The 9328-nt window shown below is 52.8% G+C and overlaps 2 protein-coding genes across 3 annotated transcripts; one reads left to right on the forward strand and one right to left on the reverse strand.

Annotated features, from left to right (window-relative positions):
• Positions 1-1236: 1236 nt before the first annotated feature.
• On the forward strand, positions 1237-3309 carry LOC112876474 (probable calcium-binding protein CML27). The gene is made up of 2 exons (XM_025940594.1): positions 1237-1970; positions 2994-3309. The coding sequence occupies exon 1, from the start codon at positions 1353-1355 to the stop codon at positions 1920-1922; it is 570 nt and encodes a 189-aa protein (XP_025796379.1). The 5' UTR covers positions 1237-1352; the 3' UTR covers positions 1923-1970; positions 2994-3309.
• Positions 2428-5739, reverse strand: LOC112876473. Of its 2 annotated transcripts, XM_025940593.1 has the most exons (4): positions 5350-5739; positions 5030-5265; positions 3806-4041; positions 2428-2695 (listed from the first exon to the last, which is right to left on the reverse strand). In XM_025940593.1, the coding sequence occupies exons 1-3, from the start codon at positions 5557-5559 to the stop codon at positions 3849-3851; spliced, it is 639 nt and encodes a 212-aa protein (XP_025796378.1). In that variant the 5' UTR covers positions 5560-5739; the 3' UTR covers positions 2428-2695; positions 3806-3848. The 2 variants fall into 2 exon arrangements, with proteins under 2 accessions (XP_025796378.1, XP_025796377.1); XM_025940592.1 differs by lacking the exon at positions 2428-2695 and having other exon boundaries at positions 3641-4041.
• Positions 5740-9328: the final 3589 nt, after the last annotated feature.

Raw genomic sequence — 9328 nt, forward strand, 5'->3', positions numbered from 1 at the left:
AGCGCGCGTCGAACTCGAAACTCTCTCCCGTCGTCGTTGTGACCGGCGACCCGGTGACATTTCTGCAATCTGCCGACGGAATCGGCAGCACCTTACCTTAGTCTGGTTGACGGCGATCTAGAAATGAAGCCGCGTGCGGTTCCAGCCCAATCTGACTCGTCGCTGGCTACCGTTCTAGATGGCGAGAGGGACATGCACGGGTAGCGCGCGGTGGTTGCTTGCGCCTTTCCGGCCTTCCGCCATGCTTCACGGCGAGCGTTGACGACGCGGCGCGATAGAAAATTAGACGGAGTGGCCGGGCGCGCGCTCGTGGTTCACTTGCTCGGGTCGACAGCTGCCGCGGGGGCGATATGTCTCCTGTTATTTCCGGGTAGTACCTGACGAGACGAGACGCGGTGGCCTGGCCTGAGTCACGGGCACGTCGTCGATGGCCGTGGTCGTGCTCGGCACTCGCGGATCCCGGGAACACGCTTTCCCCCTCGCTCTCCCGGCTCCGGAGCGCCGGCGTGCGCTCGAGTCGTTCACGGCAATCATCAGGGGGGAGCAGCGATGGGATCGGAGCCGCGTCGTCGTCGACGGCGCCCAAGACGGCCTTTGATTATTCGTTCCGAGGAGGCGGGGCGAGTGAGAGAGCTACGGGGCGTGATAATTGGAGACACATGGGGAGGGTGAGGCGGTCAACAACGGACAGAGGATTGGAAGGATCGCCCCCAATCAGCGAACTGATCGGGATCTCTTTAACTCACGGGAGGACATACTAGTACTCAATGTTGACGGAGCGAGGACCTCGCAGTCCCAGCCCGGAAAAAGGCCAGAGCCGCAGATGCTTCCACGCCCCTGGTCTCGCTGGAACAGCGTCTAATCAACGCTAAAACAAGTCGACGCAGTTGGAACGGAGGAACCGGGGTTAGTCCACGCCTATCCAAACGGACAATTCGTATGTAACGCTAATACTGGAGTCCAACATCTCCCATTTTTCCTCGAGTAAAAAAATGCGCACGGCACAAAGCAATGTGACCAAGAAGCCAATAACCATATTACCGTGAGGCTGAAATATGTGCTAGGATAGCAGTTTGGTGAACCCAAACGAGAACATTAAAAAAAAGAGGGACATGGTGTAAGAAGTGGAAGATATTCTATTGGCCCTATGAAAACAGGTGGTGTAAAGAAGAGGAGAATTCATCTGGGCCCCGCGCCGTGGGCCTGATTCCGCGCCGCGTTCTCGCTATAAAACCCGCGCACCCCCTCACCCAACGACCATCGCAATTATTCATCCCTAGCATTTGCAGCGCCCACAAACCCCCCGGAGAAAAGGAAGGAAGAGAAGGAGCGCCCGCGAGTTCACGCGCCCGATGGAGAACGCCGCCGCGCCCCCCGCCGCCGTGAAGCCGTCGCTGTCCAAGAAGCCCTCGCCGTCGTTCCGGCTCCGGAACGGCAGCCTCAACGCGCTGCGCCTGCGCCGCGTGTTCGACCTCTTCGACCGCAACGGCGACGGCGAGATCACCCTCGACGAGATGGCCTCGGCGCTCGACGCGCTCGGCCTCGGCGCCGACCGCGCCGGCCTGGAGGCCGCCGTCGGGGGGTACATCCCGGCTGGCGCCGCGGGGCTCCGCTTCGACGACTTCGAGTCCCTCCACCGCGCGCTCGGGGACGCGCTGTTCGGCCCCATCCCGGAGGAGGTGCCTGAGGAGGACGACGAGGGGGACATGAAGGAGGCGTTCCGCGTGTTCGACGAGGACGGCGACGGCTACATCTCGGCCGCCGAGCTCCAGGCCGTGCTCAAGAAGCTCGGCCTGCCCGAGGCGCGGAACCTCGCCACGGTGCAGGAGATGATCTGCAACGTCGACGCCGACCGCGACGGCCGCGTCGACTTCGGCGAGTTCAAGAACATGATGCAGGGGATCACCGTGTGGGGCGCCTAGCTGCAGCGCTCCTGCGTTGCGTGCCAGCCCTCTACTGCGTGTTGACAAGTATGTATCTAGGGAGCGCCTTTTCTTCTACCCGGCGTGTATTCTTCTTGATCGCGCAGTGGATTCTTCTTGATCTTGGCTTTGCTCTGTTTGGGATCGTAGTCTTCAGAAATTTGGGGCAACAGCGAAGGCCCACAGGCCACAGGCATTGTTTCCTGTTCTAGTGTTCTTGATTGATTTAATCACATTATTACATGTAAGAAGAACGTTGACCTTGACCAGCTTCCCTCCAAGTTGATCTTCCTTCACTTTCGTGGTGCTTTCGCTCACCTATGCCTCTCCCTATCACTCTATCAGCGCGTTTACATATTCAATTGTGTCATTTGAAAGGGTTCTTTCTCGAAAACAAAGGAGTTTCGTCATTTGAAAATGTTCCTTTTGTATATAGTTTTGCCCCTTCTCATTTTTCCGTGTATGTGAAAGAATTAGTTAAAAAATATGCCTGGTTAATGAGTGATTTGAAAATAAAAAATGCCTTATTCTCCGGTCCTTCAAACATCTACAACTATGTCCATGACATGGTTGTTTAACTTTAAGCTTTACTCATAAGCTACTGATAGCAATTACACAACGCAACTCATTACAAGGCTAGCGACTGTAAAGTTCTTTATGCATTCATCATTTGACATACCAGCATTCCCACATGCATGAGCAAAAATGGTGTCTTAGGCAGCTCCACATGGGCCATGTCTCCCCATGGCTACCTACTGAGCACGTGAAGATTGCTGCACCAACCAAGCAATTCTTTTCTTCAGTGACAGACCGACATCAAACTAACCGATTTTTCAAAGAAACAGACCTCAAGATTATATACGACTATACCAGCCAAGCAAATGTCTTTCTTAACTGGCAGCAAGCTAAATGAACACTCAAAAGAAACCCACTTCTCCCCATGCTTGCATCATTGCACGATGCGCAGCACTTTCATGCAGTGGCACATTGCTTTCTCTTAGTTTTTGGGAATTTCATTTTCAGCCAAATTTTCCGTGAATCCTCAGGCATTAATTTTGCTTGAATCTGCAGGTTCTGAAGCATCTAAAAACTGGAGGAGGAGCAACCACAAGATCAGTAACTTGTGCCAGGTTTTAAAGTACAAAGGGTTGTGTTAGTTTGGTAGCTTGGGAATTAGTCATGTTGTGTGTCGTCGTCAAAATGCAGTTGATGACTTGTGATTTCAGTGTGTTCTAAGTTCTAACTGTGGTGGTTAAGTCCTCCACTGATGTAGGTACCGTGCTTCTGTCGTGTCTAATGCGTGTCTCCCTTGCTCTAATAAGCTATCTGAACATTAGACCAACTGAATTATTATGAACATGCTCGATTTCTGCTATGATGCAATTTACTAATTTGTCATCCTTCTTGGCACAACTAACTTCATATGATGACAAGCTTTTAACAACAAAGCGTATATTCAATAATTATCAGCGTTTTGGTGTATCTATAAAACCAATTAGTGTATCAATGTGTGCCTGAGGCCAATTCCATGGTGATTTAAAACTGGCAAAATGGCAAATGACTTTTCTGTCGCTTTAGGCCTTAGATATGACTATTACTAGTGGCATCATATTATGGGGATAAAACAATTGTATCGCCATTTAGGGTTAAAGTTTGGAGTCTTTAATATTATGATTGACAACTCCCATTTGTTTACACCTTCAGGACAGGAAACGATATGAATAATATTTTACTTATTTGGTTGCAGAACCACGACTTGCTGAAACAAAACCGGTGATTATTTGGTATTACCAAAGCTCTGCAACTAATTCAACTAACAGTACTCGTACAACCTCAAGTACTACATACTCATCATCAAAATTAAAATTACATGCATCACTTACATTGAAGAAATCTTCAATTCCTCATATGGATTGGTGCTTATCTCTACGCCATGCCATTGCTGGATTTTGGGGGCAAGAAGGGATCCCACCATCCAAACTCATATTTAGGATATGGAGCTGTCCATTTCTCAGGCTTCTCAAATTTCAACTCAACAGGATTAGAAGCCAATGCCTCTTCAACTGACTCTGTGTCGAACTGTTCTTGTAAGACCCTGTCTAGCCTTAACTTCATGAAACTGGAAACAAAAGAGAGCAAATTGAAGAACATTAAGAGCTCCGTACTGCACGCATACTACATCAACTAAACAAATGGACAGAAAATACAAATGACTCGAAGATAGCATCCTGCTGATCATCTCAATGTGTCTTTAGCTTCTGAACTACTTGTTTATGGCTATGCTTACTTTCACTCGTTTCACATTTAATCACTCTAATTACTATGCTGTAGTATCATAATAAGGTTTCTACCAGTCAGTGAAAGGGGGAAAATAGAAGAAGAAAAGAGGCACTGTTAGGCACTACTATCGAATATTATCAAGAATTCAGGATATAACCCAAGGATCCAACACCAGAATTAGGTGGGGAAAATGCAGGAATACTCAAAAAAATTAAAGAAGCAACAAGCAAAACTTCAAAGAGAAAATATGGTCATAAATTTTGGATCAGGACTTAACATATACAGGTAGTGTGTCATGGACTCATTCAGAACATTAGAGTGGACCATGGGCATGATCTTCTTGTTAATTTTTACAGTGTCACCAGTGAAATCTAAGTGGGCAGACCTGACCAGTCACCAGTCAGAATAGCTACAGAGGACACCGCGTCAGCAGATTCATAGGTCACTTGATGAATGTGTACCAAATAATAACTATGTTGCAGGATTACCAAGGCTAATTAGAGGATGCTGGTATATGCACATTTCAAGCGGGCGTCATTGATTGATGACAGTTAACACGTTACAACTAGATGGCAGGGTGCAATCAGCTGCGAATGCACACCACAAGCCAATGCTGGCCATTAGAGGATGCTGGTTGTTTGACAATTACAATTGCAAGCATTTGGATTTGCAAGCTATATGCAATGCATGACAGCGGCATATTCACACCGCGCTATAATTAAAAAAAAGCGATCTCTGGCTTGGAAAGACCATAAGGCAAGGCAAGCGCATGCATAATGCATTGTAGTGGTATTTAAGCATTGCTCGTTCGATGCATAGATACTCACGTGATCCAGTTGCCGTCGGTGGAGACAAGCGCGACGGCGGGGCGCTTGAGGCGCTTGGTGATGTTGGGGAACCTTTCCAGGAACTTGGGCTCGATGACGAGCCAGAAGTCGCGCTCCTTATCGCGCTCGGCGTAGTTGCGCAGCTTCTCGGCGAGCTGCTCCTGGAAGTGCTCCTCCTCGTCCAGCATGAACTTGGCGTTCGCCACCAGGAAGTGGTACGTCTTTGGCTTCTTCTCCTGCCCGAACGCCACGGAAAATCACAACAACTGAATTCTGCGCGCGCGCGAGCGGAGTGGGACGTGGCAGGAGCGGAATCGCACCTGCTCGGGAGGCTCGGGGGAGCCTTGCTGGTCGGAGTCAACGGCGACGGCCCGGCGGATGCCACCGAAGGGCCGCGCCGGGTAGGAGACGGCGACGGTCTGGGGCGCGCGGGTAGCGGGCGCGAACCAGGCCCGCGCGCGGGGCGGCGCGGTACGGGGCGGCGCGGGCGCCGCGCAGGGGCGGAGGGAGAGCGTTGCGGGAGCCACCATTGGCTCGGCCTCGGCTGGGCTCGGGCGCGGCGCCGCCGGTGGAGTCGCGGTGTCGGACCGTGCTGAAGTGGACTGGACGACGGCTCGTGCCGGGGAGGATATAGATGGAGGAGGGTGCGGCGGAAGGGGGGAGGCGGAGCGCCTTATCTGCAGAGAGAAGTGGGGTGGGCGCCTTGCTCGGGCACTTGGCGAGTGCGGCGGCGGCGGAGCAATAATGTCAAGATGGAGTGAATTGTAGTAGGCCGAAGGAGCAATTTGGGCCGATTGTTCATGGCCAGCCCACAGGCCACCACTTCTTCCATTTAGGCCGTAGGTGTCAATCCGTCAAGAAGGATTTTGGCCCAGATGTCTCGCGAGTTGGCTAATATCTCGCGAGTGTCTACAGTGCACGCCAATACGGCATTAATGCATCCAGCGTGGCCCCGATCGCGATCTTCCCTGTTGGATACCGGTAGCACCTGTTTTCCCCATGTAATGATTCAGGTGTAGGCATCAGGAATGATGACCCTCCCGCTCGCGGCCTGGCCATGCCATGCATGCGACCATGCTGTCACGGTGTCACCCCTGCTCACTGTCAGCACAACGGCTTTGCTTGGTCTCTCGCTACCACCAAGGCCTAGTAGGTGTGGGCGTGTGGCGATGACACGCGAACCCACCCACCCACGATCAATTCAATTCGCTCGTGGACAACGCACAGCATGCACGTCAGCATCCCCTTCCTTGGCAGAAGAAGAAAAAAACACAGGAGAGGAGAGGATCAAAGACTCTTCAAAGAAAATGGCGCGCGGCCGCGTGTCCATCTGCATGCGACTTGGCGCCTTGCTTATCCATCATCGCAAGGGAATACAAGGGCGCGTCACATGCGCGCGAAATGCTCGCTTGCATCGCGCCCCTGCTGCGCTGCGCTGCGCATTCCTTGCGATCCGGTTTTGGCGGAGCGCGCTACGCCCTCGGGATCATCATCATCGCGTACCGGCCGTGAGTGCGCTCTCGGTTGGGCCTCCTCGCCGCCCGCCGCCCACGCTGCCGCCTCGTCTCGCTTGCGTCACGGCGAATTCGATCGATGGTGGTGGATTGGTGGTGTAGTGCAGCCGAACTCGATGGATCCGCTGATGCAAGCAAACAGTGCAAACCTTCCCTTGCACGCGAGTCCGAGTACATGGCCGCGCATCATCCGTGCATGGCCGGCAGCATCTGGCGGTCTGTCAACGCAGCAGCAGCGACACGCACGGGCACGGCGCAGGAGTAAGTGCATGGGGCATGTGGCCCACGGCGGCAGCACTACTGGTGACTGGTGAGTGATGAGCGAGTGGCATCGACGGTCTCACTAGCCAGGATTGCGGTGGCCCCACGTGCAGGTGCAGGCGAACGCGCACGACCGCTGCTTCCTTATCGCGTACGCGTCTCCCTGCCGCAGCTGCCACCGCTGCTGGAAACGGATCGCTGGCTTTACTGCTTTGATCCATGCTGATTATCTTTTAAAAAAAAATCCATGCTGATCTGATCCATGCTGCTACTGCGAAAGGTAGCGTTCCTCTTTGCCATCAGGCCATCAACATGTGAGCGAGGGATTGAATGCGTTGCATATACTAAATGATAAAACAGCCGGGCGTAGTTACGTGAGGCGAGGCGAGGTAGTTGGATGTTGGGAGCTCCCAGTCCTAGATAACACTACTCCGTAACAAATTCTAAATTTCTGGGATTTTGTACTACTATGGGAGACAGTACGAATTGTGCAGAAATTCAATGCCAGAATAATTCCCCCGTGTTCCGATGCACGGCCGTAGCACTCACGTGACGCGTAGAAACCGAACCGCCTCTTCAACAGCTTCGTGCCTCCACCGCCGAGCTTCTCTCCTCGTACCAGCTACTGTGCTGCACACGACACACGGACACATTTCCTTCGTAGCTAGTCGAACGTGGTTGGTGCGACCCCCCTTATCAAACACACCTCGTGGCTTGCTCTGCGTCAAGCCATCGCACATCGACCGCCGGCGCAAGCAAAGGCCAAAGTTGCTGGTAGAGTGGCCGATCGAGGTAGGAGTCACCGAGTCATCAGCAGCACGTTAATGCCGCGCGTCGCCTCGCCTGTCGGTGGGAGCAAAGCAACAAAGGATGCCATTACCAGCGACCTTTTTGGCTTTTTCTTGCACACGCACAGACCACCCACAGAGGAGAGAGGGAAATTAAAAAAGCAGGCCGCGCGCTTTGAGCAGCATCAATGGCCTGCTGGTGGCCTACCCCGTCCCTCCGAGCCGTGCCGTGACGACGACGCGCGCGCGGGATGCTACGCCGGCGGTGATCCTCCGGTCCGTGCGCGTGTGGCTACAGCAACCTTGCACGGCACGCCCAACGGCGCCGTGACCAATTGCTCCCTCCGGACCTGCGGTGCCACGGCACTAGCACTGCACACCGTGCTGCCGTTTTAATTGAACCTCAGACCCTGGGAATTATGTTCTTAAATCTTAACTGTGAGGGAGGATAGCAGAAGCATAAAGCATGGGTAGCTGCTGCTTGCACGGCATGGGCTGATAAAAACTACGAGGCTATCTCGTTGCTGAAGGCCGCTCCATATCTTGACTGAAGCAACGAGCACCTTTCTGAGTAAACAACAGAACGCTAAAGTGTAGCTAGACTCCATCCGATAAAGCCACTACTGGTGAATCTGACTACGGCATCGAAGTGTGTCGAGAGACACTAAACAAGCAGCAGTTACGTACACGCACATAACATAACCTTTTCTCTCAGTATGCACCTAATCCAGGATTAGCCAGGCTATTATATACATGTACAGAGTGATGATGGCTTTCTAGGAGAGTAGGAGTACAGCACAGCACAGTCCATGCATCCACACACCTGCAGCATCCAGCAGGTAGCGATCACAAAAGACGATGCCCATTGCCGGGTGCTATCTTGCTCCGGGCAGGTAGCTTTTCTCACCGCCTCCGTCACATGGCGGCACATGAGGTAGGCCAACGCTTTCGAGGCCTTTTCCCAATCCTACAGCTATTGGGGGGGGGGGGGGGGGGGGGGGGGGGCGGTTCTTTCTCCGGGAAGCGGAGACTGTGGATCAGTACGTGGATGAAAAGCTGAGGCGGGTCATAAGTTCTTTTCACAGGCATGTGCATTGTGCAACCAGCATTCAGGTTCGGCCTTATTACTGCCAGATGGGCAAGATGCTCACAACTCACTGCCTTGATGAAACACGTTATTCTGGCTTTAATGCGCTCACGCTTTCATGATACAAGGGAGAGAAGATTTAAGTGTCATTCTTCTACGGAATTTACTATCGTGGCAGAAATAAAAACGTCGTGTTAGTTACCAAAGGGAAAACGGCCCAGTTTTCAGAGGTGGCATCTGTTGCCGTGACGCAGGATGAGCTCGGTGTAGAGTGAAGCGTAGCAGCAGCAGCAGCATGGGGACACCCCAGCATCTCACTGACGACTAGAGTTCGGATGGCGTCAGAGTCAATACATACGGGATAAAAATTAGAAAACGAGATAAATAAAATTTAAATCGTTGGCCACCTCCCCGGAGTAAAGAGAGGCCCTCGGACACTCCAACAGTGATCCTCCTCCCAATAAAAACCCCCGTCTCCGTGGACGGCGAGTAAACAACAAGAGCCAGGGAGCGCTCGCGACTCGCGACTCGCGAGACACGGCATGTGCGGCCGTGCGCGCCGCAGCGCACGATTTCCGCAGCCCGTGCTCCAGCCCCCACCATGGCTTGTCGTGCTGGCCGCGAACTCTTCTCTCCCTCTGGCGGGGCC

The sequence above is a fragment of the Panicum hallii genome, chromosome 9, assembly GCF_002211085.1.
Source record: "Panicum hallii strain FIL2 chromosome 9, PHallii_v3.1, whole genome shotgun sequence".
NCBI classification, from domain to species: Eukaryota; Viridiplantae; Streptophyta; class Magnoliopsida; order Poales; family Poaceae; genus Panicum; species Panicum hallii.

Bases quoted from the DNA above. Each gene is read 5' to 3' on its own strand.
- LOC112876474 (XM_025940594.1), top strand. From the start codon at position 1,353: ATGGAGAACGCCGCCGCGCCCCCCGCCGCCGTGAAGCCGTCGCTGTCC.
- LOC112876473 (XM_025940593.1), bottom strand. From the start codon at position 5,559: ATGGTGGCTCCCGCAACGCTCTCCCTCCGCCCCTGCGCGGCGCCCGCG. The intron at 5,266-5,349 runs GTGCGATTCCGC...GCGTTCGGGCAG, and splicing joins CCCCCGAGCCTCCCGAGCAG to GAGAAGAAGCCAAAGACGTA. The intron at 4,042-5,029 runs GTGAGTATCTAT...TTTTGTTTCCAG, and splicing joins ACCGACGGCAACTGGATCAC to TTTCATGAAGTTAAGGCTAG.